This window comes from Zosterops lateralis (genome assembly GCF_965231275.1).
Source record: "Zosterops lateralis genome assembly, chromosome: Z".
NCBI lineage: Eukaryota > Metazoa > Chordata > Aves > Passeriformes > Zosteropidae > Zosterops > Zosterops lateralis.
In genome coordinates, this window is record NC_139800.1 from 13,253,228 (window position 1) to 13,271,776 (window position 18,549).

General features: G+C 38.9%; 1 protein-coding gene across 1 annotated transcript in view; it reads left to right on the plus strand.

Moving 5' to 3' along the window:
• Window positions 1-17,912, plus strand: part of LOC310923020 (chondroitin sulfate proteoglycan 4-like) — a gene marked incomplete at its 3' end in the record, with an annotated part of 33,737 nt that extends 15,825 nt beyond the window's left edge. The window contains 6 exon segments of the mRNA XM_083884073.1: window positions 2,056-2,258; window positions 6,324-6,445; window positions 10,542-10,714; window positions 15,168-15,351; window positions 15,852-17,197; window positions 17,199-17,912. Of these exon segments, the coding sequence (XP_083740199.1) occupies window positions 2,056-2,258; window positions 6,324-6,445; window positions 10,542-10,714; window positions 15,168-15,351; window positions 15,852-17,197; window positions 17,199-17,912 (2,742 nt within the window).
• Window positions 17,913-18,549: the final 637 nt, after the last annotated feature.

The window sequence follows — 18,549 nt, forward strand, 5'->3', positions numbered from 1 at the left end:
TATGTGATCTTTCATTTTCTTCATAGAATAATCTACACAAATGCTACTGAGATGAATTCAAAGGTCTCAGTACAGCACACGTGACAGCTGATGTGCTTATTGATGGCACTCACTAAGTCACCCTGTGCTGTTGTTCTGGTCGTGTCATTCTTCATCAGAAATCAATATTAATAATTACATTATTAGCAAATGTAATGCAAAGTGTATATTTCAGGGCAGAAAATAACTATTTGCTAGTTGAAAGGTATTTTCTATTATAAACTTACTTTTCAAACTTCTTCTGATTAGAAAAAAAGATCTTAACTTCATTTTAGTATCTTTTTTTCCATGACATGTATTTTGTGACACAATTTTGTGACACAATGTGACACAAGTCTTTCCTCTATTGAAGTGTGGTGGCACAAATTTCAGTCTCTTAAAAGGTTTTCTTTCATGATTCATGTTAAAAAGTAGAAGTAATACTTAGTGAATTGTGATAGTTGATTTTAAGCTTTGGCAGAGGTAAAATGCCCTTGTTATGGATCATTTGTCCTCTTCAGCCATTTGCTGTGATGTTACTACCAAATATTTGGTTAAATGTACTAAGACCATAGGAAGACAGGAAGGAATGATGCAGTGTGTGTTTTGAAGCTTAAGCTGAGGTATTTAATGGTTTAGGCTCGTCTATGCTATGTTATAGATTGTGGATGGAAATAATTGATATTGGTGTAGTGAATATTTTAAGAATTTCACTTCATGTTGAGATAAGTATGTATCGTTCTTTGTTTAGCACTTCTGTCTGTACTTCGAAATATATACAGCAGAGATGAAGAACAGAATAGGCCGTTGCTTATCCATTCCAAACAAGAAATTGTCCAGTCAGATAGGGATCCAATCAGAGAACAGTCCTTTCTGCTTGAAATAAGGGATATTAAAGATCATCTAGTCCCAGTTCCCCGTGCCACAGGCAGAGACATCTCCCAGTAGAGAAGGCTGCTTGAAGCCTTATCCAACTGGGCTTTGAACACTGCCAGGGTTGGGCAATATACATCTCCCTGGGCAACCTGTTCCAGTATATCACCACCCTCACAGTAAAGAATTTCATCTTCATATCTAGCTAAATTTTCCCTCTTTCAGTGTGTACTCATTCCTCCTTGCCCTGTCACTTCCTGTCAGAGAATCCCTCTCCACCTTCCCTGCAGGCCCCTTCAGATACTGGAAGGTGTCTATGAGGTCCCCACACAACCTTCTCCTCTAGGCTGCACAGCCCCAGCTTGCTCAGCCTGACTTCATAGCAGAGGTGTTCCAGTCCTTTTATCAATCTCATGGTTCTGCTCTGGAATTAGACTTAGAATGTGCTCCAGATTCAGATTTACGAGAAGTAAAAAATGGTTTTTATACCATCTTTCTAAAAACTAGTTAACTATTTTTCTGGGATCATGACCTTGCAAAATGGTAGGCAGCTTTTGGAGGTGTTGGTTGTTTCATCTCCCATTGGACTGAGCATCTCTATGGTTTTTAGTGCACTAAAAAAGGGCATTTTGCTAGAAAAAAATGGTGCAGCTATTTGTATTAGGGTTTGTGCTGTCCCCAGGCTGTTTGTCTTTTATCTTTTCTGCTGGTGAAAGTGGAGCATATTCAATGCCTTACCTGCTGTGAAATACGTGACACTAATATTCATGTGTGTGTGTTGGAAAGCAGCTTCTTGACTCAGTTATCATAATAAAATTTTGTTATGTTTCTAAGAGTTTGTATAATGCTTGACAAAATAGAACACTTGTGCTCCAACTGTTTGAAGCTCTTAACTGGTGTAGGGTGTGTTTGCTTGTATTATTTCAAGGTCTTGTATTTTGCAAATGATTTGCCAGGATGAACTATGCCAGTCTGTTATCAGAGATTTGGATGGACAGTCAGGAAATCTGTTACAACTGCTAGTGTTGCACAACAGAAATCTTTATTCTTCCTTTTTCTTGGAGTTGTGTGTCATCCATCCCCGTTCCTCATCTCCTGTTGTCCCAAATTTTTTTTGTATGCATTTTCTTTATTTATTTTTTAATTTTTTTTTTGCTTTTCTAGGTCTGGGTGGGTTCAGTCACAGAAATAACTGTTGATGACCTCTGTGCAGAAGACAAGGACTCCTCACCATCACAGCTGGTGTATTCCATTACTCCACCTAGCAATGGGCACTTGGCTCTGAAGTCTTCTCCGAACAAGAGCATCCTTACTTTTACCCAGGCTCATATAATTGAAGGGCAGCTTGTATTTGTACACCATGGTATGTGATTTCAAAAATACCACATCTGATGCCAGAATACTGCTCCTATTCAGTTTATTTGTGTTTGTAGTCCTTTAAAGATCCCATTGTAATGCCATAAAGATCTCGGAACACTGGTTATGTGAAGTGTTATACACTGGTTATACATTATCTCAAAAACTAAATAAGAAGGGGTCTGACATCTACTTAAGTGCTCACTGGGAAACCTTGGCATTCTTGAGGTTCATTAGATAGCAGCCTTCTTTCTGAAAGCAGTTTTGCAGTAGGGGAACATTTCCATGCACCTTTCAGAGATAGGAGTTCCATTTTTTTTACTACTGTGATTGAAAATTTTCTGAAGCCTTTCTGTCTTGCTACAGTGCAGAGCTGTTCATGAACCAACAGTCTCACAGATACTTGCCATAGTGCAGTGATGGATGATGAAGTTAGGGTTCATTCTGTGTAATGTCAGTGTCCTTTTCAGGCTGTAAAAGAATTTAACTTTAAACATTGACTCTTTCTCCTATTGTCCAGAGCTAGAGATTGGGTTTTTTGTGCATTTGAGAGAATGTGCGGGGAATAAAAGAAGTCAGGCCAGCTTCCTGCATCCTTGAGTGGCAGTGGTGGCAAGCCACAGGAATGAACTTCCCAGTGGGGTTCCAGCCAGAAGAGGTAGGGCTTTCATAGGGTGATAGCTGCCTGTTTGCTGCTCCAGCTGTATTACTATGTTACCTCAGTTTAAAGAAGAGAGGAGTTGCTACAGAAGGAATAAACCATTATTTTGGGATGGAGATAGAAGAGATACACTGCTCTTCTGCCAGCCTGAGGCAGGCTGGAGTTCCAGTGCTGCCTTGGGTGCAGCAGTCACTCCAGATTTGTGCTGTGTTTTCATGGGGTTGAAGTACTCTGCTTTATGATACAGTGTCTTGCAGAATGCATGTGTGTTGCTGAAACTGCTTTACAAGCAGATGCTGGTGAGCTGTAAGTATCCTGCTCAAATAATTTGGTCAGGAAATGAAAAGTCAAGAGCATGAAGAAAGTGAACCAAACTATTTAAATTATTCCAAGGTGGACTTTGACATGTAAAAAGCCCTATGATGGTAGGACAAGTGGTAAGTGGTAAGTCTCAGTGTGAGGAAATTAATCCACTCTGTGTTCCAGAAAGGGCAAATGCACATCTGTAGTCTTAGAGTGAATCTTGATTAATAAAAGTGAAAAGAACAGAAAAGTTCATTTTCCAGTGAGTGGGAGTGCAGAGTACATTCGTAACATAGAATTACCCAGGTTGTGTCTCAGGTCATGCAGCCGCTGTGGCTCTGTCATTTACTCAACTCTTATGGTCTCCAGCGCTTCACAAAGTACTTTGGTTATTTTGTTTCTTTGCATTTCTCAGTCAGCTATTTTCTTCCCTCCTTCATCTTGACTTGCTGCTGGAAATGTAATTATTATCCCATCTTACTGCCCCCAGCCTTGACCTGGGGCCTTTCCTTATGTCGTTGCTGTTATTCAGCTTTTCATCTCTTTTCTCTAAGTTTCCTCTGTTCCTTGTCATGAGTCTTAGGGTGCTGGCTTCTTTGTCTCCTTTTGGAAGTATCCCCATCTACTCTTCCTACTCTCTCGGGCCCTTTCCACAGGGAAGAGCAGCATGTTCTTGGCTGAGGCAGCTCTTCCATCCTCTGGCTACTCCTCATGGCACTATTACTACTTTTTACACCTGTACATGGCAATGACTCTCCATCCTCAGTGTCTTTTTTACTGCCAGTGAAGGTACTACCATACTTTGCTTTTATGCCTCTAAATTAGACCTCAGAATTTTCCCCTCAGATTGCTCAGCCTTATGAGTTACTCTATGCTGCTTATTCTGTGCTGTGAGTTGCAAATCTTCCTCTTTGCTCTCATGTTTTCCCCTTGAAATTTTTTATTTGTTTCCTCCATAATCCCTGATTGTTTTATCACCAGTGTAAATGCAAAACTAGAACACGCCTTTCTTTTCTGTACCCCTCTTTCAGTGTAAGAATTCTTTCATTTTTTCACTGTTGCTTCACTCTAGAGTGTTCCTGTCTCACTTTTGCAGTATGGGGCCTGCCCTTAAACTCTCACTTTTTTTTTCTTAGGGCAGTAATGAATTGAACTCTTGTTGGTTCTGAAGTGTTTGTGTCTTCTCAATACAGCTTTTACAGACCCTCTTTTTGGTGTCCCTTTTAATCACCTCTGATCAGATACATCTTAAAAAATCAATTGTGATAAAATGATAAATGCTCCACCCAAGTAGAACTTCGAGATGCAGTTCTTTTCTGACTGCTGATGACGAAATGTCTGTGTCAGCCAAGCAGTTGACCTGCCTTAGCCAAAAAAGCAAATGAGGCTGAGTAAGCAGGTTTTTTTGGGTTTTTTTTTTCAACTTAGTACAAATAGTAGACTCACAGATGCTTTTTTGGATAAGCAACTGGTTCTTTTTTATCAGGAAAATACATCAGAAAATATAAACTTTTAAAATGAAAACAATATGACCAGATCTTCCAGAGCTGCTTCAGCTGGCTGGCTAATATTAAGAATATTTCTCAGGTGTATTGTTAACTATAATCTGAGAACCTACATTTGATTATTCTGATATATTAATTTATAGTTAGGCAAAGTATGATGATCTTTACATAGAAGTATGTGGTACTGTCTGGCTTTCAGTATCTGTATTCTTGTAGCAATATCTTGTGGCTAAATTGGGCAAAGAAAATAGAAGGGCATGGTAATTCTTTGCAACAGTTAATGTTTCACTTTTGTGTTTTGTCTTTTTATCTATTTGGACAACATGGGAAACCTTTGCTTAAAAGCAGGGTGTAAGTTCTGAGACATGTATTTTTACAGGAATCCACTCCAACTCCTGGAGGTATTTTGCTATTGCTTGTGCCAAAGTACATACAGGTCCTAAGATTAAAGGGAAAAATGTGATTTATTATGAGTACACATAACCTCTGAAATAGTTTAAGCTGTGACAACATACCTTCCTCATCAAGGCTGAAGTGCAGTGAAGAGGCTAAGGAAACAATCCGGGAGTTTATTCAAATCTTTAAAACAAAATGAAAGAACATTCTAGTTATTCTTCTCCCCAAATTTCCTTCTTTGCCAAAATGTGACTGCCTAAGTGCTTTGCATCCTCCTAAGATGTAAATGGAGCTGGAAATCTGGGCGATACTGTCTTCCCAAATTTAAGTTGATTTAAGCTCCACTGAGTCAGGGAAGAAAGAGAAGAAGGGGGCACTCTTGCTTAGATTTACATCTAAGGGGTATCTGGCCTTCACTGAAAACAACAGCCAATAGTTCTTTCTGGGGAATGTGTTAATTGCATTATCAATTTATTTAATTCTAATTAAAGATACAAGGGCTCTGATCAAAAGTTGCTTTCAGGATGATTTTGGATATATTGCTAAGGAAACTTTCCTGTCTGGCCATCCAGGAGTTGCTTTGGCAGTCACACTGACAGCACCCAAGACTTTAATTGTTGAGATGGAGCCCTCTTCACATCTGGTAGCTCCAGTGAACCCTGCTTGACTCTTTACATACCCAACACTCAGACAAGATTTCCTCACTGACTTGACCTCAGGTTTCCCTTAGCAGAATCTCAGGTGCCTGTGTCCTTAAAATAATTATTTTGCAACAACAGAATAACATCTCTGTCTGGGAGCCCTTGACAACAGGGGACCCTGATCAAAAGACTTACAATCTAAGCCCCTAAAGTTCTGGCCTCACCAGCTCCTGCCATGTCTCCGAGTGTTGGTCCCCTGGCAGCAGGTCCCCATGCCCTTTGTTAAGCAAAGGGTCAGCAGTTCAGGGCCTCTCACCTCAGGCTCCTGCCACCCAGAGATCAGCCTGCAGCTCCACTGCAGCTGCACCCAGAGCTACGTGCACTCCATATATGCCCCAATAATGTTTCACTGTAGCCGAGAGTGAAAGGTGTCGAGTGTACGTTTGTGTTTTCTGTGACAGCATAATACAAGAATAAATTTATGATTTTGATTTCCACAGGAGCAATGTCTTCAACTTCAGCAAAGAAGTTGAAGTTGAAGACATTGAAGACATTCTTCAATGTCTTCAGCAAAGGCTTCAACTTCCAGGTGACAGATGGTTTGAACTTTGCACCCCGACAGATTTTTAGCATCACAGCTCAGATGCTGGTCATTAGCCTTGAAGTGAACAAAGGGCTCGGAGTCTTTCCAGGTCTGTATTTTGAGATGATCATGATTTTTTCCACTTGAAAATATTGCCTGATACAGAGTTATTTGTCAGATACTTAACTGACTAAACTATGGAAAACTGTAGCTGGGAACATTGTGTGTGTTTTTTAAAAAAGGTTAATATTTTCTCAAACAGCATGCTGCTTTTTAGCTTTGTAGTCTTTAACTTTTTGATACGTGCATGCTTGGAGTCCTAGAAACTGGCAGTGAAATTTTCAAGTACAATGTGATAATAACACTGCCTGCATAAGATCTGGAGATTTCCCTCTTCAGTTTTGTTTAAAATCCCTGTAGTCCATTCAGATATTGAGAGATGTCTTAGGTGGTTGTAAAAGCGCCTTGTAAAAGCAATAGAGGAGTGAAGCTTGTATCCTTGGGATTCTGAATAGCACATGCAAGTTTTCCAGATTGCTAGTTCACTTTTCTTTTGTCTAAAATGAGTTATAAGACAGCAGTACAGACTCACTGAGGAATCAGAAAGACTGAAAACTTTGATTCATATTTGTGCATTTGTAGCTAGTTGGTTCAGCAGCTGAGTATTTTTTTAATGAAATAATACCTTTGAAGGAGTTGATGTGCTAAGAGGTCTCACCAGAGCCATTTACTCCTTTGCACTGGCAAGAATAATCCCTCATTAAGTTAGGAATATAACATTTATTGCAGGATTAAAGGAGAAATAAAGATTATTTTCTCTCAGCAGTATCTTGCATCACACTTTTGTTTTTGCTGCCTTCTTTTTTTTTTTTTTTTTTTTTTTTTTTTTTCTCTGAATATGATTTCTAGAATCAGAGAGAAACTAAGAACTGGCTGAGTTCTAGAGGTTGTAATCAGTACCTTGATTTATTAATTGGATATGGAAGAGGAGGACTTTATCTTCTTAAACTTCCTAAATATAAGTTGCATAAACAAAGGTTTGTAACAAAAGCTACTTAAATGTAGGCAACAAAAAATGAGATTGTAGCAGCATGATCTTCTAATTCAGTCAATATAAATGGGATTCACATAAATCCACTTACAAAGCTTATTAACCTGCTGTTTGGTGTGTAAGGTTGCCTTGGGCACAGGGATTTACTGGAATTCTATCTTAAGCCAATGATAATTTTAAGACAAGTTTGCCTAATACTTCCATAGAAGGCAAAGTCTCTAGGCTGTCAATCAGTTCTTCAGTTTGCAAAATACAGTATTTCTTTCAGCATTGCAAACTGTGGTCATCCAAGATTACAGTTTTTCTCTGAATTCTCACTTACTTTGGGTTAGCAAAATTCCTTTAAGATGTTATAAAGTGTTGCTAGCTTTTTTACATGTTCTCTTTATGGTATTTTTTACAGACATTCTGGAGATGTATGGCTTTCAGCTGTACTTTGCCGTCATGAAATGACTATTACAACAACAGGGTGCCAAATGGTTAATATATATAAAAACAACAGCCAGTGTCCTGTTAAATTTTCTAGCACAACTAAAAAAGGTTCATTTTGAGCCAGCTTGAGAAATCTTCTCTCTGGGGTAGTAAAAATTGAATTTATTGTGAAGAATTTATCATGTCTTCATGACTGGCTGTAAACTATTGTCTGAAGCATATTGTTCTGCAATTTTTTAAGAGCATGAACTGCTATCTTCATTTGTGTTGGGTATACCAGATCTGTTTATATAATTTATAGAATTTTTTTTCTGTTTTAACAGAAGCTTATTTTATTCAGCATACTCAGAAAATTGACTGCTAGATATATTAGCTTTTTCTGCTGTATGCTAGGTATGTGCAATGGGAGGATTTACTTCTCCAGAAAGGCTCGAAAAAGAAATGAGCTGAGTTTCTCTGAGGACAGTAAGCCTGACTTGTAGTTAATTGGAAGCAGAGCTGTCTAATCAGTCTGTGGTTGAGATGATTTCTAACTGTGTAGCAGTGATAGGGAGAATGCTCATGCCAAACAAAGCATTCTCCAAATCTTAAATGTAGGCTGTAAAAATGTGTAACAAAATTATTAGGCACCAACATTATGCTATTGTACTCTACTTGAATCAATTAGCCCTACCCAGTGTCACCTGTTCTTGTGTGTCTTCTCCTCTCTCTGTTCCTGTCTGCTGTGTTTGGGTGGGGTTTCTGTGATATCTCCCTCTGTGACTGGGAACGCAAAGGCAGTGCTCTCACTTCATTTCCCTTCACCCAGTCTGCTGGCTGGCAAATGACCTTCCTCTCCCCGTTGAGGTGTCAGACCAGAGGACTGCTGTAGGTGCCAGGGAAGGTTCTCAACTCTCGGGTCAGAAGTGGGTGAAGGAGAAGGTTATGTTTGGGGGAGGATTTTACAGAAGAGCACAAGAGACTTTGTTGTCTGTGTCTCTAGACTGTATTTCAGCCTGTGATGTTCAGGGAGTGAGGTCAGGTCTGTTAGGAATCGAGGGGATTTTGTTGACAGATGTCCTTGCTCCCCATGGCCCTGCTCTGTGATGGCAGTGGTGTGATACCCTGGTATGGTCGTCAAAAACTGGAGCAGTAACTTCCATCACTGCAGTGTGACCGTGTTTTTAGAGTTGTTCTGTCCTACTCTGTTAAGGCAATAAGGCCTGATTTGCATAACTAACAGGATATTGATAAATAATTGCATTTGCAGATTATGTGGTCTGATTAACTGTTGAACTAAGTTGTACATTCTTGACCACATCTGCTGTATGCACAAGGTCATGGTTCCCTCTCTCCCTGTCACACAAAAAAGGGAAAAGAAGGGAGAGGAGGAGGAGGGAGACTTCTTGAATTAGATATTGTCTGAGAGAATTTTTCTCGACCTGAGAGACTCCTTTCCTTTTCAAAAATGTATGGACACAGAGAGACATGGGAAGGTAAAAATGAGAAAATGGGCAGAGACAGAAGATAATAACTCTGTTTCAAAGCAGTTGTTACTTGAACCAGAGCACAAGCAGATGTGAACAAGCAGACTCTTGGTATTAATAATGGCTCTCAAAGATCCATTCTTCTCTGTCCTTACCATGTTTTTTTCTTCTGAATATTATAGCATGCATATATATATATATATAAATGTGTTATTCTTGTATGAACATAATGCTTTATTTAAGATGGATTGAGAATTCAGACTTAAAGTATATTTACTACCATATAGTATTTGAAATTATGTATAACCTTGTTGCTGAAGGAGAAGAGAAAATCTGAAAACAAAGGCAGAAGTGGAGATATAGGGGGAATAAGATGGTGGGAATTTTGCTCCTCTAAAATTATCATTGAACATAAATTTTATTTTGCTGATTGTATACCTTGAAACTGCATCAAAAAGAAGCCAGATTTTTATTTTTTCTTTTAGGAAGTTACTAGCTTTTAGGAAATTACTGCCTCATCTGTGTCAAAAATTGTCTTGCTTTGACTAATGCCAGAAAGCTCTTTATAATCTTTAAGCCAGAAGGAAGTAACCTTAGTAAGGTTAGTGTGGTGCTATGTAGTAAAAGGATTTTGTTACCACTCAATCTCCATCTATCTTAATAAATAATATATTATTTCAGTTCAGTCTGTTATTTCTGTTTTGTGGTGTTGTTCCTAGTTTTTTAACCTCAGTGCTTATATTTTAGTTTTATTTAATGAAAATCCTATTTCATATTGATAAAGCATACTTTTGTTATTGATTGATTTTGGTTTGTGTTCACTAGAAACTTTGCCATGTTGAGGCTTCTCTCAGTTGAATCACCTATAACTTCTGTGGCAACTGGGAATACCAAAAACATTGGAAATTTAATTTGGTTCTAGACATGTGATGTAGAAACAGAACTTCTTATACATGCTTTATTCTATACTTTGGGTAGTTTTTGCAGAAGTCAGTATTTAGCAATTACATGTGCTGGAGAGAGCTGCATTTTTTGAACAAGGATATATCCTACTAATGGGCTTTTTATTTGAAAAAGCTGTGGAAGATTTGTAACCAGAAGGTAACTAGAAAAAAAGCAACCCTGCTGATCCTATGAAATGTAATTAAAATGCTAAGTAGAATACCTTCATGAGAGTGTGAGTTGTGCATACAAAACTTTGACTTTTGTAAAAAAATCCTGTTGTAAATCTTCTTCCTATACTTGACGTTTTTCAGGTTCCAGGAAACCTATTTCACAACATGATCTGAAAGCTGTAACCAATGATGTGACCAATGCAGGAAACAGAACTATAACTTTTGTGGTTGTAACTTCCCCAAAACTTGGAAGGCTGATCAGAGTAGATTCTGATGATACTACTCAGGAAATCTTCAGTTTTACGCAGTCTATGGTAAGCATTTACTTTATACCAACTAGTTCAGGGGTAGATTGTTACTTCAGAGGGCATCTCAGTTGCTCATTCTTCGTGTGATCCATTTATATCTGTTAAGTAACTAGGCATATGTGACCCATCAGTGCAATCACCCAGATTTGCTATGTCATTAAATATCTGGCATCTAGTAATGAACACAAGAGGAGCCTTTGTTCCCCTCTGCTTGGATACTAGCAGGGTCTTGGCAATTCCCACTGTTTTGCTTGAAACACTATTTGTCAAGAAGAGCTGTTCTGGTGCCATTAACCAGCAGTCAGAGGTTGGAGGCTTTTAGTTTTTGACAGAAGGTGCAGAAAAGTCCAAGTATCAGATTCATTTCAGCTGTACACAATCCTCATGGGTGTCCCCAAGATGACTTTTATTAACTGTATTGGCTGTGGTACTAAGTGTTGGAAGTGTCTTAACTGTGGTACAGGTTCTCTTGCTGAATGGTTAAAACGTGGCAGCTTATGTAACTTCATGGAAAAATTATTTTGCAAAAGGAATTACTTGTCTGTGTGCAGAATCTGAATATAACTACCTTCAGCATGCATTAAGCTATTCTCAGAAAATTGAGGTGAGGGAAATAAAAGGGGGTCAATCTTCTGACTTTGCTCATGGGAAAACCTATGTTTACAGATTCTAAATGTAGTTATGTGATTTAATATATGAAGGAATAAGGAAATCTATTGGCCAGAATTTTAAGCTTGGGCAGTAAAACCTGGAAAAAGGACTGACATTTTTATTTGTTGTCATGAGTTTTTGAAACAACCTGAGCAAGAATGGTTGTGGAATGAGTCTCCACCTAGACTTTGTAAATCAAAATGATCACAGAATGGTTCTCATAAAAACCATGTTGTGATCCCATTATGTTATTGGTCTTGCTTCAAAACTTGCATAGTTTTGTTTTGTCTTATCAAAGAGATGAATTGTACAATGGCACTGTACCCTTCTGATCCCAAAATGTTTGAGTATTAGATGAAACAGTTAAGCATGTTAGGCAGGAAATATTTCAACTAAGGTTTTGAAGTGTCACTCTTTGGACTATGGATATGACCATTATCAGACAGTACCATGTTCAGAACATGTCACTTATTCTCTGTAGCTTTAGTTTTTACAAATGTGTAGCTGGCTTTCCTTTTAACTTTGTAAACTGTGTAAGGTTTTGGGCTGAAATAATATGTATGCTTTTCTTGTCTGATGGAGATATTTCTATTGGCCATTTTAATTTTAGACAAGTAGAGCTAAATGACTTCTTGCAGGTAGAATTCAAGTATCCAAACAAGCTTCTTATTTATTCTGGTAGAGAATGAGATACAAAGGAGAGAAAGGGATCCTAAATAAACTTTTAGTCCACTGTTAACTCCAGGGAGTTAAATACAAGTGAAGAAAGTTGCATTTATGTTACAAAGATTGTACATTTTCCATGTAACAGAGAGCATTTAGTTTCTGTTTGGTAATAAAACTGATCTGAATTGAAAAAAAATTGCATTAGTGTAGGTCTGTGGGTTTTCATTGACTTAATTCTGTGTTGAGGAACTTGAAATTTCACTTTGGAAAGTAGTTACTCTTTTTGCTGAACTCTTCTGTAAGCCCTGTGGTTTATTGCTTTGTTGCCAAAGGGGGAAAAAAAACCCGAAGAAACAAATTACTATTGCATTCCAAGACATTTTTCTTGAACAGATGTTGTTCAGCTAATATAAGAAAATTATTTGCACATTAAACACTCTTGAGTAACACAGGAGTTTTTCAACATAATCTTTGCATTTTGTTTTCCCTGCAGTACTTTCTGTGATATCTTAGAAGTCTTTTCATCTTGCAGCAAGCCACAGCTTCTTCATTATATAGTCATTGCTGAGGTAAACACAGAAATCCTCACCAATTCCATTCTGTTCTTACCCAGACATTAGAATGGATTTGCAGCCGAAAAACTCCGGAAGGACCAACCAGAGTTGATACTAAAAGATCAACTTTTTAGTATCAAAAGATTGATACTAAACACCACTGAATTTAAAGGATGTGTATTGTGCCTATATTTGTTACAAAAATTTGCTGTCCTCAGCTTGAAGTCCTACAGAGATTTTGGAAAGTTACCCAGAACTAACATATCCTTTTGCTATTCATTTTATTTTTTTTTTTTTATTTGTGCTATAGTAGCCATTAAAAATTAAATCAGTATAGGGAAAGCAGAAACCTGGAGATGTGCATAAAGGATTTTATCACATCAGTCTAAATATTTTAGAGAAAAATGGGGTCGGTTTTGAGGCTGCTGAGAAAAATGACCTTGAAAGCCCAATTTGTGCAATGATCTCAGTGGAGACTGTTGCAGTAATTTCAGGATTCAATCTCTCATTATTCACGCCTCAGGTTCTGTACTGCTTAAATGCTTCATCTGTGATAACAGCAGGAGGGGCTTGTTTTCTTTTTTTATGTGATTCAAGCAATGTGATAGAATTGTTTCCCTAATGAGTCCCTTCAAGGTGTTTGCAGGGTGTGAGGAGTGTGTTAAAATAGTAAATTTAAAGCCAACACCATCTCAGACAGGGATCTCTCTGGCAATTACAAACTAACATGTGCAATGTGCAGGTCAGGTCAGTGGTTGGCTGGGAACTTGCCAAGGATTTAATAGGTATAACTGTCATCTCTACAGGCCAGTGAATGAATTATCAAGCAGGCCAAACAGTGAATCTACTGGATAAGATTCAGTAAGTGTTCTAGTCTTGCTAGACTAGAACATTAGGACTAGTCATTAGAAATTCTATTACAATTCCAATGTATTATAATATTGATCTTAAAATTCATGTATAGTTCCAGCTGATGAGAAATAATCTGAAAATACTCCCTTTTGCTTTGGGGTGTAAAGAGATAAATTATCTTTTTATCTTGTATGTACATTTGTTTCTCTGGAGATTTACTGCAGTGTCTTGCAATACTTAGAAGCTTGATTACTCACAGTGGACTGATTCCTTGAGGATGATGATCTGCAAGGTCAGTACAGGCAGGGATAGGGGAAACCAGATTCTTTCCTGTCTTTTAGGAATAGGAATCCCTATCTTGCTGTGATGTAGAAATTTTCCACTACGTAGTTCCATCAATTTTTTGCTTATAAGTGAGTGTAATATCAGTGATCATTATACTTCCTTCTGTTTTTTTATTTTCTTACCAAGTATCTTTTGCTATTTGCAGGAAATAACTGCATCGCAGTCCTTCTCCAGCATCCAGTCTTTCATATGCTCTTTCAAGACAAGTAATCCTGTCCTGCTAGTGTCCTTACAAGGAAAACTCTAGACATATGATACTCTGATTTACTAAAAATACAGTCAATCTGAGCTCATGATCACCATTACCATTGCTAGTTTGAGATAGTTTCTCAGTATTATATATCTGTCTGCTCTTCATGTAAGGCTTTTACTAAGGCATTCATGCCCAGTAACATTTCACTTACTTTCAGGTGTTTATCTGGCAACACAGAATCCTTCTTAAGAGAAAGAGAAATGCAGGATAGTCTGTGTACATACAGGCTGAATTGGTGGATTGAACCCAGTGGTGTGAGGTTCAACAATGCCGAGTGCCAGGTCCTGCCCTTGGGTCACAACAGCCCCAGGCAGGGCCACAGGCTGGGACAGAGTGGCTGGAAAGGACCTGGGGGTGCTGGTGACAGTGACTGAACATGAGGCAGGGTGTGCCCAGGGGGCCAAGAAGGCCAGTGGCATCCTGGCCTGGATCAGCAATGGTGTGGGCAGCAGGAGCAGGGCAGGGATTGTCCCCCTGTGCTGGGCACTGCTGAGGCCACACCTGGAGTGCTGTGTCCAGTTCTGGGCCCTCACTGCAAGAAAGACACTGAGGGGCTGGAGAGAGTCCAGAGAAGGGCAATGGAGCTGGGGAAGGGTCTGGAGCACCAGTGCTGTGAGGAGCAGCTGAGGGAGCTGGGGGTGTTTATCCTGAAGAAAAAGGAGGCTCAGGGGAGACCTCATCACTCCCTATAGCTGCCTGGAAGGAGTTTGTGGCCAGGTGAGTGTTGACCTCTGCCCAAGTAACAAGGAGTAGGATGAGAGGACACAACCTCAATCTGTGCCAGGGGAGCTTTAAATGGAATAGTAGGACACATTTCATGCAAAACGTGGCTGAGTATTGAACCAGACTGCCCAGAAAAAGGATTGAATCACCAGCCTGGATATTTTAAAAGAGGTGTAGAGGTGGCATTTGGGACATGTTTTAGTGGTGGACTTGGCAGTGCTGGGTTAACAGTTGGGTTTGATTTACAAGTCTTTTGCAACCTAAACAATTCTATGTTTTTTTATACACTGTGCATGAAGTAAGGTACGAAGGTCTCTTTGAACAATATTCTCAAGATATTTTTTTCTGTCCTTAACACTCCTCTGTTTATAATCTCCTTCCTCTTGCACGTATGTCTTCTCTTTACCGGAAACAGGTTGATGAAGGTGTGATCATGTATGAACACTTACATCCTGGGTCAGCTGACTGGAGTGCAGAAGATTTCTTTACATTTACTGTCTCCTCTCCACCATCAGCTCTGGATATCCAGATGTTCCATGTTGTCATTTCATATGAAATTGACAGCCATGATCAGAATAGTCGTCTTCTAGCAAATACAAGTAAAAACGCTTCACTGTCTGGCCTCAAAATTGTTTTGGATCTGTCAGAGGTCCACTGAGGAATGGAGAAAAAACAAAAATTTCTTTCCCTTCAGTAAGCAGTGACCAGAGTACTTCTGAGACACAGAGTACTGTAGGGTAGTGGCTTGGAAAGCTGCGTTCACTGCAGCATTAGAAATGAGATAGCAGCATGTTTGATGCTTCCTACTGCTGTAGAAGATACTTTGTTTTCTGTAATGGCAGATGAAAAACACTGTCAGAAGCTTTGACATACTGGTATTTCTTTAATCTTAGTGTATGCATCAGTCAAAAATCTTGTCTCTTATATCTGACTCTATTTTAAAAGTAGTGATAATATATTTTTATCCATGACATGTGGAAATAGAGGATACCACAAAAGAGAATTTTTTTTGAGTATCATCAGTGTTTGATACATAGTTTCTGAAATAGTGCAACTGTAAAATGTTCCATTTATAAGATTGTCTTTTCATTTTTGCCAGGTGCCATAGTCCAGGAAGGAGGTAGAGTATTAATCAACAAAACAAATTTAGATGCTTCAAACCTGTTGATTAAGCTACCTGATGTACAGCGTTCCATGTATGAAGTCTGGCATCAGGTTCTGTCTTTACCTCAACATGGCATGATTGTTGTTGGAGAACAAAATGTTACCAAAGAAAAACCCAACTTCTCGCAATATGTACTGGACAAATTTGGAATTACATACATACATGATAATTCTGAGTCCCTAAATGACAGTTTTACTTTTGCTGTTTGGTTAAACCTAAAGAGCAAGCCTGCTACAAAGCCCCATAGTGAAATTTTAGAGGAGATGTTTAATATCACTGTTTTCCCAGTGAATGACCAATCTCCAGAACTGAAGACTAAAAGGCTGCACTTGAAGGTCCTGCAGGGAGATGTGTCAATGCTGGGGGCAGAGAATCTGAAGGTTGAAGACTTAGATAATGCCCCAGCTGAGCTGAAATACACCATTGTTAGCAACCCCAATAACAATTACTTAGCAATGAAAAGCAATCTCAATGTCTCTATAAAAGATTTCACACAAGCTGATGTTGACAGTGGTAAAGTCTGGTTTGTACAGGATGGAAGTTCATCTTCTGGGGTGTTTTATTTCAGTGTGACTGATGGTAAACATCGCCCTTTATACAAACTGTTTAGTCTTGATGTCATACCAATTGCACTTGTCCTAGTTAACCTTACCAATGTTGTGCTGCCACAGGGCCAGACATCTGTCACTATTACTGATGTTCAGCTTTCAGCTATCACAAATGGAAAGAGCACTAATACCATGTATGAAATAACTCAGCCACTCAAATATGGGCACCTTATGATTGGAAATGAGCAAGTTACTAAATTTGAGCAGGCAGATTTGTACTCGGGAAGGCTCTCTTACCACCTGACAAATCTAAGTGCTTCCAGTGAAGTACTGGAGTTTATGCTTTTCACTGCAGAAGGCAATCTAACTGGACAAGTGCTGAACATCACAGCAAAGCCTTTACTACAAATTGTATCTGACCTGCAAATTTCAAATCAAGCAGCTTATAAATTTGGGAGCAGTGACCTGGATGCTTCTGAGCTAGCCAATTTGACAAATAGTAATCCTAGATTTGAAGTGATAGTGCCTCCCTCTCATGGGAGGATTGTAAAGAAAAGATTTGTGAATGATACAGTGCTTGAAGATACTCAGGTGTTCACCCAGGCTGACGTTGATAATGGTGTTTTGCTGCTAGATGTAGACACAAACATGACGGGCATTGATCTGTTGAATGACTCATTTACATTTGTACTCAGGGCAGATGCTGTGCAGCCTGCTATTGGCTGTTTTCACTTTCCATTTCCATTCCATTGTGCCATACAGTCCTCCACTTGTGCAGGGTTTAACAACAGAAGTGTCTTTTGTAACCAGCACAACCACTTTCAAGGTTCACTCTACCTCAGAGGATGAGGCACTAGCCTCCTCACAGAATGAAGAGCCTGAAAAAGCACCACAGAAGACTGAACCAACTATGTGGCCTGGGCAGAATCCCTGGGAAAACCTACATGAGGAAGGCCCGTTGCTGAATCAGGCAGTGGGAACGAGTATATCTGTGGAGCTGAAGACTACAAACCAGGTTAATGCTAGGAGTCCCAGAGAGCAGGCAGGTGAAAGCAACCTATGGTACATCATTATTCCCCTGGTCCTGGTGTCTGTGCTACTCATTGTTGCTGTTACTTCTGTGTGCATTTTGTTAATGTGTCAGAAGAAAAAGAAGACAAAACCCGTAGTCAAAAGTCAAACAGATGCAATCCTCAGTAGTGCAGACCAATGTCTGGAACGGAGCTTGACTGTGCCCACTGTCACAGTGACTCCTCTCCTGAAGGGGGCTGAGAGGAGTACAGCCTCAACATTTGTGGCAGTAAAACATGAGCAGCTGCTTCCTACAGTAGTTTCTCCAGCTACTGAAAGGTATCTGAAAAACAGCTTTTTACATCTTGATCCTGAAATGATCCAGTATTGTCGAAAAACAAACCCAACTTTGAAGCACAATCAGTACTGGGTGTAGTTACACCAGTTTTGGTCATGCAAATTGATGTAGTATGGAAAAGTGAATATATATGTTGACATATAATTTGTTCTTTATTACACTCATTTGTTATATAGGTCAAATGATATATTGTGTGTGAGATGAAATCTGAATACCTGTGAAATAATAATAATCCTACTGATTACAATGGCCAAAATAGAAGATTTGCAATTGCTGTGTCAGCAAAATTCTCACTTTAATTCACTGGGGAATTTGGCCTCATGGATTTTGAGTGCACTCCATGTATGCAGTGTTTGTTTTGTCATGGATTATGTATTTTTAATAGAATTGTTGAGGTTCTTTTTTAAAAAAACTAATTTTGCTGTAAAGGTCTTTTATTCTTTCTGAATCACTGCTTCTCATTGAAGAACTTCAAATTATTTCAATAATTTTTCCATGGTGCTAATTTCAATAATGTAATTTTGACCTGAAGGCGGTTCAGAGGCCAGTACTAAAGAAACAAAACTGTGAATATTTTGACTGAACTGGATATCCAGAATTCAATTTAGCAGCAACAATACAGCAGTGAATAAGGATTCTGATGGAATACTGTGAGATATTGTTTGTTCTTTTGCTTTCTTTTTTCCTTATTCAATACTGAACTCTAGCCTTTAGT